General features: G+C 31.7%; 1 protein-coding gene across 1 annotated transcript in view; it reads right to left on the bottom strand.

Annotated features, from left to right (window-relative positions):
- Nucleotides 1-346: 346 nt before the first annotated feature.
- LOC138139512 (uncharacterized) overlaps nucleotides 347-18,897 on the bottom strand; it is a 73,244-nt gene continuing 54,693 nt past the window's right edge. The window contains exon 5 of the mRNA XM_069059849.1: nucleotides 347-2,893. Within this exon, the coding sequence (XP_068915950.1) occupies nucleotides 2,506-2,893 (388 nt within the window). The 3' untranslated portion in view covers nucleotides 347-2,505. The remainder of the gene's footprint in view (nucleotides 2,894-18,897) is intronic.

Raw genomic sequence — 18,897 nt, 5'->3', positions numbered from 1 at the left:
CCCCCTTTTTATTTTCCTTTCATTTCAGGCTTCATGATACGGTCTACATTTTTAGAAATCATTATCATAGGGTATAAGACATTAATATTATACACTAGCCTACGGATTAAATTAAAATTAGGCAATTTAACAACGTTAACATTTATGGTAGGTAACTTAACCTGTAGTTACAGATCTGCGTTAAGTATTATCACTTAGCAACTTTGAAACTTAACAGTTAAATGATGTTTTAGTTGCCCAATACAAAGTAAATAGCTTCAAATTGCATAAAGATTTATTTAGTGGAAAAACCAATACACAACTCATTTCTTTAATACTGTTTGGTATAATTAGAAATAAAAAGCAGTTCACTTGTGACATCACAAATCATTTAATGCTATGCGGCTTGGTATACAAATTAGATTTATATTACAATATAATACACAAAAGATTAAAATATATAAATCAATAAAAAGTTCTTATGTAAAATATCATTTAAAAAAGAGTTTGGAGTGCTTGAAACAAACATGATCGATTTACAATCTAAAATCTATACATCTTAAGCATATAAGCTGCAATCTTTACATACACATATAAACAAGGGACGTTATTTATTAATATTTGAAAATATTAAATAATCTCTGCACGTGATATTTTACAAATAAATTTCATTGATTAATGAAACTTACCAACCGTCATGTGCCAGATATTTCTGGTAGATTTTAATTTTCTTTTATCAATATTCTTTTACCAAAAATAATACCAATCATTTTTGATTTCCGACTTTCATGCCAGACACACAAACACAACAAATAATATTAACAACAATAACTAGAGCGTCATACTTATTTATAGAAGAACATTTACAAGTTAAATAGTAAAACATACAACTAAATATTTCTACTGAATACACCGTTATTCCGAAAATTTCTGTCATACAGTATTAAAAATGTATTTGAAAGGCTAAAAATATATCAAAAAAATACTTGTACTATTATTCATTTCTAGACTCACTGTATATGTATTTATACAAATTTAAAACTAAAAAATTAATCATTGTTGCCTGTGTTCCTTCAAAGTGTGAGTGTATTTATATTATCACTAGTAAAATTTTTGTTAAAAATAATATGCCCCGTTTGGCACTAATATTATTTCCCACAACCTCTGCACTGATTCTATTATTTATTTAACTATGTAGAGTGAAATAAAATATATTCCTGAACACAAACAACATCTTTGAGAACAATAGTATCATTAGTAAAAATATAGTAAATTTAATAATATAGGTATATAATTGTATATAAATCACATTTTTTTAGTGTACAATAGTGTAGGGTTTTATAAAGTAACGTTTTATTTTTACTTTGTTCAGGACATGATCTTTTCTAATAAAATATAACATTAAAAATATATCACCACTTCGAAACGTGATCAATAGAATAAATAACTGATACGAATTTCATTAAAAAATATTCTTGACTAGAATTTTATTTTAAAACTTTCGTAGAACAAAGAAAAAATAAAACACTAATTAAAATAGCCATTGTTCTGTTACAACTAAATATTTTGTATTTAGCACTAATATTGCTTTGCAAATTAAGTAGAGATTCAGACTGATCGAAACATGCACCATATATAAGCATCCTCACTTCCAAAAGAATAGCACTAGTATTTGTGTGACTGGTTAAAGCATTTTAAGCATATCAGCTTTACTGTGGTGTAAAAAAATTTACAAGTTCGATTATTTTCTCATTGTCAATTAAAAAAAAATTGAAAGTTCTATACAAATCCTCTTAAAATAAATCGCCCTGCACCTTGTTTTTTAAAAAGTCATTTGCACAGAAAGGTGATCTAATTTAAGAACTGAATGTTCATTAGCAGTATACTGTACAGTTAATTCTTGCTAAAAGATATATCATAGAGAATTATCCGATTCACAGATCGACTTTAAATTGAAAGTTACAGTTATTTCTTTTATTTACAATTTATAAAATATATAATGTTCACTTTCAATCGTATTTTGAACTTGTATTTCTGAGAATCATTCATACAAGTGAATAGTTATTTTGATTGAAGACCATTTTAAATCAAATATTATTACTATTATATTGATATGTTACTTTGTTTTATTTAATTTATTTGATAAATAACATAAAATTCATACCCAAGGCATTATTCTTTTCATTCAGAATAAAATACAATAAAGCATTTTGAAAATCAAATCAACTTCAAAAATACTAATTATTATATACAATGTAATTTTTAGGCCTTATCATATGTTCATTTGACATAAAGATGAAACACATTCAAATGTTCATAACATAAAGAAAATAAATAAAAGATGTCAAATGTACATTGAACCATTTTATAGTCGATCTGTCAGTCAGATGATTTTGTACTTAATTACATCACAGTTAACATATTCGTATTATTCACCAAAAATCGAACTGTAAGTAATTTTTACACCACGTTGTTTCTATAAAATATTTAACAGTAACAAGTCTATTGACTATAAGTTGTCATCAGTTATTGTATAACACAGCACTTGCACTTCGGTTTCTTTTTTATCGTAACGTGTTCGACTTCTCCATCAGGTTTAATTGTCCCTCGTTTAACGTCAACGGACCCTGGAGCTGTTGGTTTGCTATCATTCTTTACATTGCCGTTTGCACTTTTTGGGGTAGCGTTCAGTTCAGTTGCTTTTTTTGGACTTTGTGTAATCGGCTCTGATACATTGTTTGCCGTTGTTTGGTTCTTTTGCGTGTCAGGCTCGTCCAGGGAAGGTAAGGGTGGCGCAGTACTATCAGGCGTGGGCGTGATAGGTTTGCCCCCCTTTATTAGTTCTACTATTTCATCGGCCTCTCTGCTCAAGTCACCTCCAGGACGAAACGGATTCTCCCAACCACTTTCCGTACTGCAACAAATTCACACCATGAACACGTTGTACTTGTTTATATTTAATTATTATGTTTTACGTTAACAATGTTTATACAGGTGTTTTTAAATTAGGAATGTTGACGTCACCGTAACTTTCCCATTGATCCACACAAAACATCACATAATACTAGCGTGATCTGAATCAGAATTTTTTTTTGGGTTCCAGTTTTAAAAAGATTATTTTCAATAAATATAGTGTCTATTTAATTATACAGAACTTATTTATTTTACTCCATTCTCTATTCGTTGGCAAATACAAATAAATATACAATATTTTATCTTTTTTGACAGAATGAAAATGTAAAACCAAACTAAAATATTCACAATCACTGTTATTAATTTAAGTTCAGATTTCGGTTCAACTACAAGTATGAACAAGTTGGGTGGAAAAATTACATTATTTACACAATTTCTTTTATAAAATGCCTGTTATAACAATCAACATTTTATAAAACTATAACTTTAAAAAAATCAATAAAATTGCCTACATTGCACATTGTGGACCCATACAATAAGTGGAGAGAATTAGTTCAAAGTATGAGAACTTCTGTAAGATTTTAGAACAAATAAAACTTCCTTGAATAACCATGTAAATAAATCTAATACAAATAGATGCTTGTTTTGTAAAACCTATAGTTTTCATACACAGGCTGTTCCAGAACTGCCTCCAAACTCCAAAGCCTATCTCAAGCGATAATCGAAAAAAGACATGTGAACTTGACCAATCAGAGTTGAGCACTACCAAGGTAGGATGACCGCAATTCAAAACGTCAAAATTCCAACTAAACTTTTCGCTGATTATTGCGATGTCAATAACTACTTTTGCTGTCTAGCAACCTGTCCGATTTTTTAGTATGTAATACACGAGGACGAGCTTCCACAACTGGTGAAATTGAAAACTTTATAACTCGGTTATGTGAGCTACAGGAAAATTTATTTTAGTCATCTCAGAGTCTCTATTGCTGTCGGCACATGCCAGTTTTCTATGGGGAGGCAGTTCTGGCACAGGCTGTGTATGTAACCATACACCAATCACCAATCCCAGAAGCTCGCCCTCGAGTATTATTAAAACATCGGATACGTTGCTAGAGAGTAAAAATAATTTATTGATATCCCAACAAAATTCAAAATTCGAAATCCCGGTAACACAAAATTGCGTTCATCCTACCTGGATGGTGTCAACTGATTGGTCAAGTTTAGGATGTCGTTTCTCGATTGTCGCTTGAGATAGGACTTTTTTTCTTTAAAATTCAGATTATCACATTTACCCAAATACTCCCTTTTTTATATGAGGAGGCAACCTGTATAGACACAGACGTACTTACACAATTTAGAAAAAATAAATGGACAACTAAAAATTCAGAAAAATATTATTTTTATTTTTTCTCATTTTGGCGTAAAATTGGCGGATAATAAAAAATAATTAAATTGTGAATTTTAAGTATTTTTTTATATTCAGAATGATCTAGCTTCCACTTATTTTTGAAAATAAACATGGACATACAGTTGTGTACAAATTTTTAGAGAATTTAGATAAGATTAGCTATTAAAAATTATTAGGCGGTAACACAATTATATTTTCATTTTAAATTCGTCGGAAGTAATAACAAATTGAATGGCAGTTCATTCATTATTTACTGTCGTTTTTATTGTTTAATTTAAAATAAAAAGAGGCAAAAATAATAAACGCGCATTTATTATGAATATTGTTCTGCATATTACAAATTATACATTATGCAACGAGTGTGTCATGGTACTCATGGCCATTACACGCCAGTACAGTTTTATACTTTTTCGGACGTACAAATTTTCATTACCACAATTCATTTATGAATACATATAGTTGAATTTTTTTAATAAACAATTGTCAAAACGTTGTCTTGTTGGTATGAGCCAAACTGTGATTTTCATGATAATACGATTGGTCACATTGAGTGTCAACATTTTTTTATGTAACTGAGCCTGCGCCCTAACGAGCGAGAGTTTATTTCAAATTCGAAAAGATTTCTCCTGATTTCTCATTAAATTTGCTTTGAAAATGAATTCACGGAAGTTTATTAAAAAAATTTCACTATATGTACTTTAACTCGCGAATGACAACATTTCTAAATACGTATTAATTATGACAGATGAATATTGAGCTGTATCATAGCAACTTAGGAGCCAATACGGTTAATTTCATTTTAGCATTTTTTGCAATAACAAACTGATTAGATTCTGTAAAGGCCTAATAAATTCGGATTACAATAAAATTTCAATGCAACTGACTAGTCGGCTAATTTACTGGTGTTTGATTACTTAGGCGTGTCTATTTAAACTTTACTACAAATGTTTCAATTTCGGAATCTTTATCTTAGGCATTTTGCAATAAAATTGCTTTGAAAAGTATAATCACTTGTCAACTTTGACGAATAAATGAAATCTGCTAATTGTTCTGGCAGCAAAAATCCATGGAAATATTGTTCAATGTTCAGCCCACATTACCCTGGAAAAATAAAATTGTCCTGCATTTATCTGAACATGACGGTACTTTTCTCATCGCGATGCATGTTAGTGTTATTTCGATTAAAAAATTAATGCAAATCGGATTTAGGGTAAAATCTGAATTGTGATGCGCACGTTGCCAAACTGAAATTATCCACTTGTACGACGTTAGGTCAATAAATACCTACAGTCGCGGACAGAAAAAAGTAGGACAATGTTTTTTCGCTAATGTAAGTCAGTTTACTCTTTCTATGGTTATTATTGAAATATTTATTTATGTATTTATCATAGTAAGCCCGGTTTACTCAACTCAATTTTAGCTAAATTTCTTAATAAGAGTTGTCCTACTTTTTTCTGTCCGCGACTGTACATTACACGGTTCTTGGAATAATGCAACTTTAATTGTTCGGATTAATTAAGTTAACAATGGAGTTTAGAAATTACGTAATTTTGGATCGGTTAATTTCAACTAGTTTTGATCATGCCAATTAATACCTGTTAATCTCGATGGCGTTATGTTAGGTTTCAATTTTTATTACAAAAAGTTACTTGAAAATTGTGTAGTTGTTTTAACAATTACCTTGCAAATATATTAACAATCTTAACATCAAAACCTAATTTAAAAAAAATATGTATGTATTTAACAAACTGTCAACGTTTCATACCTTCTTTCTTCTTGGTCTCTAGGCACCTTGACCACATAATATAAAACACCGCCATGCGTCGTCATATTGGGCATAATCAATTTAATTCTCGAAAAATGCGACCATGCCTTTGATTAAATTTAAACGGGGGTCCCAGTAAGGTTCAATATATCACAGATTAAAACTTAGGTCACTTTATTAATGATTTAAGTTGAGTCACGGTCGTTTTACTTGTAATTATCACAATTGTCACATGCTACACTTAAATTATGTGTTTGGGCAAATATTTTTAAGCATATCAAAAGCTACTTTGCTGTTATTGAAAAAATGCTACTAAGTCACTTTGTGGCCCCTTTCACACTGTATCGAAACAAGTTATTATTATTGACGTATCCTGTGCATGAAATAACCACCACTGCTACTGACGAGTACACCAAATGTGTTTTATTCAAAATAAATCCACAGAAATAGGCATTACTTCATAGTTTTATTTGAAATGCTCATCGCGATCACCAAGTGTGCAAAAAAGTTCGCACCAAAATTTTAAGTCTTTCGTTACCATCACCGATTTCAATATCGTTCTAATAAATCTCCGACGCTGTCCCACTATTGTTGCTATTAATTTTGTTTCGACCTCCGAACCTAACTGAGAAGTGTCAATGTCAAACTCGTGCTATAAATGATGATACCACCACTACATAACGTATTATTGATGTTAACAATAAATTGACTGCAATAAAAATATACTGGAATCACTCTTGTATCAAAGTTACCAACCAACACAAGATGTAATTATTTCAATTTAATGAGCTCTCAACGTTATTAATCACAACAAAAAATTATTATGACACTGTGTTTTTAAATATGGTACACGAAACGCGCCTCCTGATGACTAATCCACCTCAGACTGAATTTTGACCGATGTAGAGCATACAGAGCCATGGGCGTATCGCATCAGCGCACGTTCAGCACTACCGCTGGCTAAATTTAGGACGGGTGGTATGGAAAACACTGACGTAACAAAAATCTAAGGAATACTAAAGCAAGGTCTGCTTAAATTTTGCTGTTGACACTCTTTGTTGCAATGGCCTTCTGGAAATTCAACCGGACTTCTTCCTGGAATATGCGTTTAAATGACACTAGTACAACCGTTAAGAACATGAAGCGAAGCTGATGGTTACATGTCGGACGTCAACAGTATTGAACTTGAGACCGGCATGAGTATCACACAGAGAAAAAACATGAAAACTCGGTACAACAAAAAAGAGCAATTTGACCATGTGGTTCAGCCAAGTATAGTCGAGTGAAAATTTTGCTTCAGTGTATACAGATGGATGTCGTTTGTAAACAAGGTTTTTTATTTATTTATTTAGCAAAATAAAAATAGACATGATGTAACAGAGATGACCTCTGCAGCTACAATTGGTAACATGTTTTTCAATCCGGTTATGTATAGCCAAACAGTTTATAACGAAATTGCATTTTTGAGCATGCTATTCCAATTTTCGAAAAACAGTTTTAACTAAATCTTGCAGAAAAATACAAATATGTACATACTATATGAGATGATTTGTCAAGAAACACTTAGGTATTCACGACAATAGAATTTGTTTTGAACAGAAAATTGACTGCTCCTCATTTCAGCAAACTTACGTAAGACTTTTCTACATCGGAAACCCTTAATTGGTTTGTTTGACTAGGGCTTCCGCTTCTTGAATCATCTTATCGTTAAAACTTTCACGAGTTTGGTAAATAAGAAAACAAAAGTGAGAAATAGTTGGAAGCAAGAATTTCGAAGTATAAGCAATGGCAAAGTGCCAAAAACACAGAAAGAACCACTGGAATTCAAAGCATTCTATCCCAATTTCAATTTAAGAGCCGTACTAAAATATAAATTGCCATGATAAAGAAATAGGTTAGTTACATTAACCTACTTCATTACCAACCAACCCCACCTTCACTATTGACCCCTATACCTACAAATCTCCTCAATAATAATGATCTGTCAAAAACAAAGGAATGCCTATTTGTTTTAAAATTGTCGTTATTAACACTAGGCCAATTTTTTTAAGTTACATTTCAAGCGCCTGTACCCACTGCTTGTCACTACCACTCCATAACCACAGACAACTGGAGTCACCGGGGCACCCGGCCATCGATCGTGGAACCTCCTGGTGCACGTAGTTTATTTCCGAGCCTGCGCTAACGTACAAAATTACGTCACCACTGCAATTACTTAAAACAAATGACGAAGTTTGTTAATTTTTCCTAACAGTTCTTTTACAAAATTTAAAACTGTCCTCTTTGAAACATAAACTTCTAATTTCCTCGCGATAGATGTCCAGAGGAAGCAATCAAAATGCAATATACGATTTATTTATTCGTACAATCGGCTGATAGCCACTCCATACAATAAACGTTTTTGTGCTTTTTAAATTCGGTGAATTGGTTCCATTGTGAAATAAAAGTGGCGGATATCATCAAATAACTCGATATCCTCCTGTGCAGCACATATATTATGGATAAAATGTGTCACAAAAAATACAATAATATCTTTTAACACAGCGAAGGCCATAACCAATAAAAATTCAACATAAGTAAGTTGAATATCTCATCTGACTTAAAACTTTCTGATAATAAGGAAAACTACCATATGGTGAAGTAGCTTAAAAATATTTGCAATATTAACAAAAAAATTTATGAAGTATTTTATTGTTGAAGGTTTATATCATTTCTTTTAAGTCGTTGAATTATCACATTTGCAAATTTGTGACGTCATTTATTTAAAAAAAAACTGTTAAATTCATAGTTTTTTGCATGCACACATTTTTTTTTAATACATAATTGCCACAAAAACTTAAACGAGTAACTATTAAAACAATGAGATTTATTATTCTGCAAAGAAACTAAGAATTCAATTACAAACTTGTTTTTGCCTCCAATAGTATAACTAATTAATGTTAACCCTTTTGCAATTTTTTGATAACTAGGATAAGATAAACGTGATATTAATAGATATGTAGTTGCTTCAAAGCTTGTGGAACTATCAAGAAGACGTACCCTGATTTTATTAAGTAAAATACAGTACAAAATGTGTCAATCAGTATTTATAGATCTCTATTTGTCACTGAACATACGTATTCAACTAGATAAGCACAATTTGAAACACCTGAGTACAATGCTGTTACGTGTAATGTTATTAACTAATTTCGTCCTATTTATTCGCTGAATATATTTATTTATCTGGGAATCAAGAGTAAAATGCGAGTTGAGATAAAAATAAACACATTCCTGTCAAAATCGCGTGTATACAGTGTGGTGATAAAGTAAGGAACAAAATTCATAATAGCGTTATCTGATATTTTTAAGAACATCGCTCGGATAGAGCGATTTTATTTCGAAAAACGCCATCATGTGACGTGCAATTTGTTTAAATAACGTCATTAGTTTTGCGCAATGACGTCATCACCATTTTTTTTTAAATGACAACCCCCACTTTTTTCTTCTCTTTCTCATAGACCTTCCTACTAGCTAAACGATAAATGAAAAAAATTGTTACCTTACATAATAATTTTTTTGAGAAAACATCTAGGGTTAACAATAAAATTTAAGGCTAATGTTGAAATTGCCCCCCGCCAACCATTTGGCACCAAAGACACGAGTGTCAACATTATACTATGGTGACCAAAAAATTTTAGCCATCAATTTCTGTCACTTCAAAAAAAAAAAATTGTAAGCCATACTTTCCTGTAATGATTATCGTTTTGATTACACTGGCCTACAAAATATTTTTTTTTGGTGCCGTGGATATTATGTATATGTAGTAAAGTATGTCTTATGATACAAAAAAATGCTATCAGCAGCTCGAGTTTTTATTTTATCGTCAATTTCTGATTTCGTTAATGTAAATGAAAAAACGACAGTTTCAGCTAACTTTTTCACTTCTTTTACAATGGCCAGCAAGTCAAGGCGTTGTTTAAATGATCCTAGTAGATTTTGCTATATTTGTGGTGAATATACCTACTGTAAAAGAATACAGAAAATTAAATTTAAGTGAGGAACAAGGGGAGCGCTTCTACCAAGACATAAAAACAATGGAAGTTATTAGGCATTCACGATCTTTTTGGGACCGAGTTGGCTATGACCATCTAGTGATTTTGTTGGCAGTACCTCGGTGATAACTAAATTCCCTAAAGGAAATTGACACTTTTTGTGTTAGGTTAGGTTGTTTTCAGTTGAGGGTTATATTTTCTGGATAGGTACTACATTGTTGCCGGATCTCTTAAATCTGGTCTGTTCTTTTGAAATTAAATTAAATCGTTTAATAGAAATTTTCTATCATAATAAAATTATTTTGGCAATTATGATTATTCCTTTCACGGAAATTTAAATTATTTTTTCTAAAAAATTACTTTTTTTTTCATTAAAATTTTATTTGCTGTGTTTAATGTTTTGTTTGTCGGATATTCTTTGGCAAAAAATAACTTAAATAACACTTATCAATGCAACATGATATCAAAAAAAAAATTCTAAGACAATTAATTATGTACTATTTATGTTAATAAAATTCAAAGTGAGTTGTTTTTTGTGCCGGTCAGTGTATTAAAGAATTAATATTTAATAACAATATCGAAGTGATTCGGAAGTCACGTTAAGCCATTGGTCCCGGTCTATTGAGTTGGTCATCATGCCCCTCATAGATTTGTAAACCAGTCCTAAACTGTGTAACAATTTTTTTTTTTTTTTTAATAACAATATCGAAGTATGTAATTAACAGTTTAAGCAATTTTTATTTTAATTCTTTGAAAAAATTACAATACTAAAGAAAGATAAAATTACAATCAATATTCAAATAACCCCCCGTTATGAAATAAACAATACCCCAATCTGTTGTAAAAAGAATTTTCGTGTTCGTTTCCTGGGATACATAACCGGGAAAGTGGTATACAGTGTGTACATTAACTTGCGGGGATCAGTTATGGCAGGGAAATAAACTTCTGACCACCGTCGCGTCGTGCGGCTGGGCTCTAAAGTCCATTCACAAATCAAAAAACGCTGTCTAGTGTAAAATTTGGTGATTTGTAATTTTGACGTTAAATGTTTATTAAGTGTCTTGTTTTTCTGGGCATGTTTAAGTAAAAATAATAAGAATCAATAAATAAATGAAACTTGCTGCTAATAAAACAATATGAACGAAATTCTAAGCATTTGAATTTTATTTTGAATCAAATAAATGTTAAACATAATTTATAGTTACCAACATAGTATGAAAAAATATCTACCTAGGGTTTTTTAAATTTTACCAACCTAAAGCAACAGGTGGTGGTTTTTTGATTTTTGAATGGACTTTACCTAAGGTTCTCGATTATAAAAGGTAATGACAACGGTTGCGCCAATATTTCCATCTCACTTAATTTGGAGTCTATGTAAGTTAATCTGTTTGACACGATACAAACATCCCTTAAAATTGTGTATATTTCTGTTTTTGTCACACTCATGGCATTTGTCGATAATGTCTTCTCTTTTAATTTGGAGTCTCAAAAAATGAACAATGAGTTGTCGCTACCTTATTTATCATCGAGAACCTTAGCTCTGCCCACTTCGTCTCCAATGGTCCATTTTTGGATGAACTATACAGGGTGATTCTGAAATAAGTTTGGAAAAAAAGTGGTGTATCCTTGACACAAAATAATTTTGCGTAAATGACTTTTGGGGGTGAAATCAAAAGGATGGAAATTACCATCGTTGTATTTTCGACGCCTATAAATAGGGAAAATTTGTCCGAATTTGTTCACTTCATTAGCAACCATTGTTACATCAGCGCCACAATAAAGTCGTAGGTGCCCAGGCACACTGCCTTGTAAATGTTTCTATGGAAATGACCGAAAGAAATAATGTCACCTTTGTGACTGACGGGCACCTTTTACCTTTGATTATTATTGTTGCTAAACTACGAGATAAGTGATTAATCACCTTTAACTCAGCAGCGTACTAGCCATTTTGACCAAATTTTCAAACATTTGTAGGTATCTCGAAAACGAAAAAATTTTTATAAGTAATTTTGTCTATAACTTCTTCTCATCATCACCAATTACCGGGTTTTTTTCAAACTTATTTCAGAATCACCCTGTATTTAATTTGATTGGTTGTCTTAACATGTCATCAAATGGTACCTTAATTGAAATGGTCACGTAATTTCCTGTCAGTTATAATTTTTTAAGATCAAAGATCATGACTCAACAAAGTACCACCCACGTAACGGAGTTATTTCTCTAATTTTTAATTAGTGTCTCAATAAACTACACAAAATACCTTACAGTTCTCATGTTGTTGTAACACCAAAAACAGGATTTCTTCTATAAATCAGATAGTCTCATCAAGTTGTTCTACATGAAGTAAGTTAATGAAGAGCCTAACAACTTAAATTTCCCCTACGATGAGTAGTGTTGCGCTTATTAAGTGTGGAGATGTAATCAATTCATTCCACTAATTTATGGCTCTCTTGAAATTAAAGCTTCCAGGTTCGTGATATAGGACACTTACTTTCGAAACGCTCACCGCTTTGTCACCTCATACGTGACAAGATCAAGCTCGGTCCAAAAAATTCTTTCACGGCGAACAAAGATTTAGCATTGCGCCCTAAACTAATCGTGCATGATTTTATTGACATGAACATTCGTACGCCATCTCTAGTTTTAGATAATGCGCAATTTTTTTAGGAACAACACTTGCTCGATTATGTATTTCCTAATGGAAATATCTGGAAATAGTTCAACAAGAAAGGGGCAAAAGATTTGCTTTGGATTTTAAGAAAAAACTTTACTTAAATTTTTATCTTCTGTTGATGAGTTTGACCACTCCTTTTAAAATCGCGTCGCGCCGGTATCTGTGCAGTCACCAGGTATGCTCTTAAGATTTTCATTTTTTTTGCATCGCTCATTTGTGCGTCTCACGTTGGTGCCAAGTGAAAGATGACAAATGTACTAATTGTGTAAATTTTCATACATCGGTCCTACAAACCCTGCGAAGTATTCTACTAATTGATTCCGCTGATTTTGTAAAGATACATTGAAACTGGTGCTATCCCAAATATCACCTAATTCTGCCTTTCAATGAGTAAATCGCCATTAACAAAATACCCGACCTACTGACATTATCCTTAACTGTTGCAGAAATGTCATCGACCCCCATTTTTACACCAGATAACTCTAAATTGGAAAAATATTAGATAATCGCTTCAGCATTTGAAGCGAGTTACACCTTCCAATTACTGTTATAGTTGAAGTAATCTACTGGGTTTATTTGTTAGATAAAGTAAGAATTAAAATATCAAACAGTTTTAGTTTAACATTTTCAATGGCGATAACAATTTATAGACAAAAACAAAATCGTGAATAATAATTATTTTTAAAATTAATCCGAGACTTTATATCAACAAGCTATGAACCGTTTATAATGGAAGAAGCATCTATAATTAAAATCCATTAAATGCGCACACACTAGTTGCTCGGGTGCACTCATCCCATGTAAACAAGCTTAAAATAGGGGAGATAACGTTTACATTAAGAAATGTAATGAATTTTCTATTAAGACAAGAGAAAGGATCTGGCACTATTATAAATGTCTCTCATATTTTGTAAAAAAACTGTAATAACTTCTTTTGATGTTTTAAGTTATTTTCAAAGATTCGTCGTGTTTTTAGTAAGATTTTTGTGATTTTTGGCATTTGAACATGAAATATAACTTTTACAACAATCCAACAACTCCTAAATAATGATATGTGATAACATTAAAAAGGATTTTCTTCTAGAAAAATGGACCGTTGGCATTGTTAACTCTCGCAAAAAATAATCGAACATCTGGAAACTGTGTAGAGTACGGTGCAATTTGCAACTTGTTCTAGGGTTGTAGTCACGCCGACACTTGTACGACCGTTTTACAATGGAGCATTTTCCATTGCGTCAAAGAATGTCGTTGACGACCAAAATTTATTGCTCGCACCTGACTTCATCTTGACACAAAAGTGTTATCTGTACGTATACTGCTGTGCAGAAAAATCGCATACACCTATTTTTCGTAGTGTTAAGTTGGTCTAGATCGGTGCTGACTTTTTATTTGTCTGTGTCAAACAACTGTTTCATTTTCCTAATAACAAATCAAATAGTGACAATCTCACTGACAGTTTATAACCTATTTACAAATATAATGTTAAAATACACATTTTTCTATTTTGCACCTATAATATAGTCAGTATAACACTCAAACGGGTTTCGAAAAGGAGCTCTTTTCGATACGCTTTTCAGGAACATTTACATACTTAAATTTTTAATGTTGGCAGTGACTCATAGTGAGTTGTTGCTACGTGAGCACTGCACTTCACGACACTTTAAATTCAAAACTTACTATCCATTTACTAAACTCCCGCACTGTCAAAGTGTTTGCAAGTTGCCGCACTGCCGTTCTGAGACTAGTAATTTTTACTTTAACGTTGGCTCAAAAATTTGAAACTTCAAATTTGAAGTTAAGTTTAATAAATTCGCTTTGTTTCATTCAAAGTATTATTTACACGAAATGACTGAACAAGAAAAAGATATGAAACATTAAAGAATATTGTTAACGGCCAGAGAAAAGCACGGTATTGTTAATTATTGTTTGGAAAGAAAAGAATTAATTAACTCCATTAACATAACCAAACTTTTCTTGTTGACGTTTTTATCACTAGATTTTGTGTACAGGCAACTGAAACTGTATGTCACCATTAGTACACTCCAAAAAAAGTCAAAAATTTGACAGTGACAGTGCGGGAGTTTAATAAACGGATAGTACAATTGTTCGTCTATTTACCAGCGTTACCAACCCTTATATTTGCCAAATATAATTTTCCTAGCGTTATATTTTGAACTTTTTTTAAATTTAAGGGGCAAAATAGAAAAAATATTGTATTATACTCGTTTTACAAGCCATTTTGTCGCACTTGTTTGCTTTATAGCACTCGTCGCTGCGCTCCTCGTGCTCTAAAAAACGCGTGCGACAAAATGGTGTCTTATAAAACTCGTATAATTACTATTACAAAGCACAAAATACTCGAAAACTTGATTGCTTGATTTTTTAAGTGTACGCGATTTTTCTGCACAGCAGTGTATCCCCAATAGAAATGAATTTTAGTCAATTTTATTTTAAATTTTCGTGGTATTGTCACAAATTAAAAGTTTTCCTTGCTTGAACATGCCCAGTATCAACAAAATATCAATAATACATTGAATTGTCAAGGATTTTTTTAAACTGTTCAAAATGTTAATGATCCCAATATAGCATTTTAATAAAATGAGAATCACTTCATTCATTAAGTAATTTTGTTTCAATATAAGTATTTTATATGATATCGTGCGTTCATTTAAATTTATCCTCAAAGTAGGCGTTGAAGACTCGATTGTGAGGATAAAGGAAAGGATCACAGATCAGCTGTTTAAATCTACGCTTTTACACGAGTGGTGCGTTCTTAATCGACTCTCCAACGCCAACTTTGAGGATAAATTTAAAATTTAAATGAACGCACAATATTATGTATGGATATGAACATGATAACAATTAATGCAGTGTATTGTGTCAAAAAATGACATTAATAACAAAAATGTATTGCCCGCAACTGTATCTTAAGACACGGTAAAAATTATCGAAAAGAACGATGATAACGGTTCATTGATAGATAAACTGAAATCTGTGAATTACTGGAACACACTTGTTGCATTTTGAATTATTGATAATCTGAAAATTGACCAAACAACTCATTTTTTTTTAAATTATACTGAGTTATACTGTTATCCTGCTGACGAATCCTGTGAGTCTGGCAGACTGGCCACTGAGGAATCGGTATACAGGGTGTCTCAGCTAAGACTTTCGAGCCTAATATCTGGGTTATTTTCCAACAGATTTTTGTGAAATTTAAAATGCAGAGATTTTAGATGGTGAAGAGTAAAATCCCATTAATACAATAACCCAAGTCTTAAAAACTTAATTTTTACATCCCTTTTTAAAATGTTGAATCAGTTAAGTTAAGACTTATATCAAAAAATTGGTTTGCAAGAAAAAAGAAAAAAAAAACTGTGTCAAACGTGGCCGCAAATGCAAAAACGTAGGCGCGTATGAAACAAATGCGCAATATCGCATTATTTTAATTTTGTTCACCCCTCTTCGTAGAAACGCATGTGACATATTTGACGTTTATCTTTCTAAACTTACAAATACTTACAAAGTGAAAGACAACATTTGGACGTAATTTATTATATTGGATGCTTTAATTCTTCCATAAAGGACTAAAACAGGATCGGGATATTTTAGCAAGGTAATTTAGTTCACGTATGTAAGTACAGGTGTCCCATCACTTGTGGCAAGTAGGAAAATACTTTAAAACTAAATTATATTTATATGAAGACATTATAGATGTATCAATACTGTTCACCGCCACAAAAATTAGGTATTACTTTTTTGTTAAAATTAATTACCTAGGTACAGCAGGCAAAAAACTATCACTTTAAAAATTAAACTTTGTTCGATGCAGTTCAAATTTAGTATATGTACGTTATGAAAAAATGATACGAGAAATAAAATCCGTGATTAGAATTTAATTAATGTTTTGATGTAAAGATATTTGGTTAAATTAATTTGAGCCATTCTACTTTATGAAAATTTATGGCAGACGAAGATTTATGAGGGGTTGCAGTTTGTCTGACGCCGTTACACAGGCATGTACCCCTGAAACCCTCTTGAATGGTATTCGTACCATAAAGTGTAATAAGAGTAACAACCACAAACTTAACTTTGCTTGCTTCTTCTTTGTCTTTGTATTTGGCGAAAAAGTAAGAAAATGAAGGTTGACGAAGTCGATAGCGACAGTGAAATTGACGAAGCGATGACTGATTTTTGAAAGTTTTACGTGGAAATTTGCAGAAAGTACACTTGATTTCAAACAAATAGCGTACAAGTGCTGAGAGCAATTTTTGTAATATTTTCCTAATGTAAATGGCCCGCTATAAACTGTTTCTAGGCAACACGCTACCTTCCTTCTAGTTTAGTGATGATTCGGGCTTTTGTCACTTTAATGTAACCATGAAAACAAAGCTAACATTACATGGGGAAATATTAGGTGTACGCTATTTTTTTGAAATCAAGTGTAAGTATATCGGATAGAATGAATAGCATGTAGATTTTACTAATACATACAGGGTGTTTGGGGTATAAGGTAACAAACTTCTCCTGTGTAAAGAACTGGCCAAAATACATAAAACTTTTATTCTAGTAAAAAAAATTTTGTGTGTTATAATTTTCTAGTAATCATTTTTTCAATTTGAAGAATTATTGTTTGAGATTCAGTGGATTTCAAAATTATGAAGGCGGCACCTAACGCATTTTCCTTTAGAAATCTTTATTAGCTTGATATTAATAATTACGTGTTTATAGATACGAACAGTGGCTCTCGAACAGTGAAAACAGAATTTTGTTCAGCAAAATAAAAAGTGCAAATTGAAAAAAATGTCACTAAGAAAAGTTGTTCATTTAACCTAGCTGTGCATCTCAGAAAAGTGTGTTACCTTAAACACCAAACACCCTGTATTATCGAAACTTCAAGTACCAATAACCAGTAACAAGGTAGTAATTTCACTAGTATACTCTGTCCACTCATAGATTGCTTGACATAAATGTTACTAAAAATGTTCACTCTACGCTACAACAAATAGATCCGGTGCGAAATTTAAAAAAATGGAAACAGCAGGTTTACACGTGATGTTTTATTATTATTCTGCATGTTTGCACGTAGGAAAGACGAAAGAAAACTTGAGTATGGTAGGAGTAATATATTAGGTTTTATTAATACAGGGTATTTCACGAGTGATAATGTCCCCGACGGAATTGAAAATGCCACCCACAATACATTTCTCGAATTTCCGAAAAAAGCTGGCTACTGAAATTAAAATATCCAACTTTTTTCGGAAATGGCTAAACACAAACAAGAGATTATTTAATATTTAATGCATGAACAAAAATTACCTCTGTATTATTTTCGATGTTTGTAATGTCCTAATGTCAGTTAAAGTGTTCATGGGTGTTCATTATGCTAGATTTTTGAGACACGCACTCACTTCACAAATTCAAAAAAATCAACAAAAAATCGCAACGGAACAGATCAAAACAGCAACACGATCAAAACTAATAACTTTTAAAACCAGAGAAATGTAAACAAAGCTCTAAAGATGAAAAATCGGAAATCTAAATGCTTAAACCACTTGACAGCACTGACAATTTCAAGTTTGAAATGTCATATAATTTATTTTTCGCGTGGGTTTCATTACAACCAATGAGAATGAGTGGCGCGAATGTTTCAAGATATTACCAACACAATCTATGATGCTTTGTTAATATTTTAATGTTATGGTTTGGGGATTTTGTTATCTAAGGATATTTTTAAAAAATGCATTCTATCAGTGGACGTAGTTTATCTTAAAATTTGAAGATTGTAACTGCAGGAAAAGAAAAATAAATAAGTTCATGTTCGATTTTTTTTTTTTTTTATTCGCTTGAAGATAATAGTACATATAATTATGATACAAGTTTATAAAGAAGCCTTTAAAGTAGGAGCGACGAGTTTAAGAGCACGACGCGTAGCGGAGTGCTTTTAACGTCGCAAGTGCTTTAAAGGTCCTTATAAACGCGTATCATACACTATTTTTTATTATACCTGCACTACAATCTGAAAATTATAACAAGAAAAGAAAATTGAAATACCTTTTCCGAAGTAATCTGTGTCATTAATCGTTGATATAGAAATGGTCAATTGTTGTTGTTTCGTTGCTATTAT

This window comes from Tenebrio molitor, chromosome 1, assembly GCF_963966145.1.
Source record: "Tenebrio molitor chromosome 1, icTenMoli1.1, whole genome shotgun sequence".
Lineage (NCBI taxonomy): Eukaryota > Metazoa > Arthropoda > Insecta > Coleoptera > Tenebrionidae > Tenebrio > Tenebrio molitor.
This window is presented reverse-complemented; position numbering and strand designations above follow the sequence as displayed.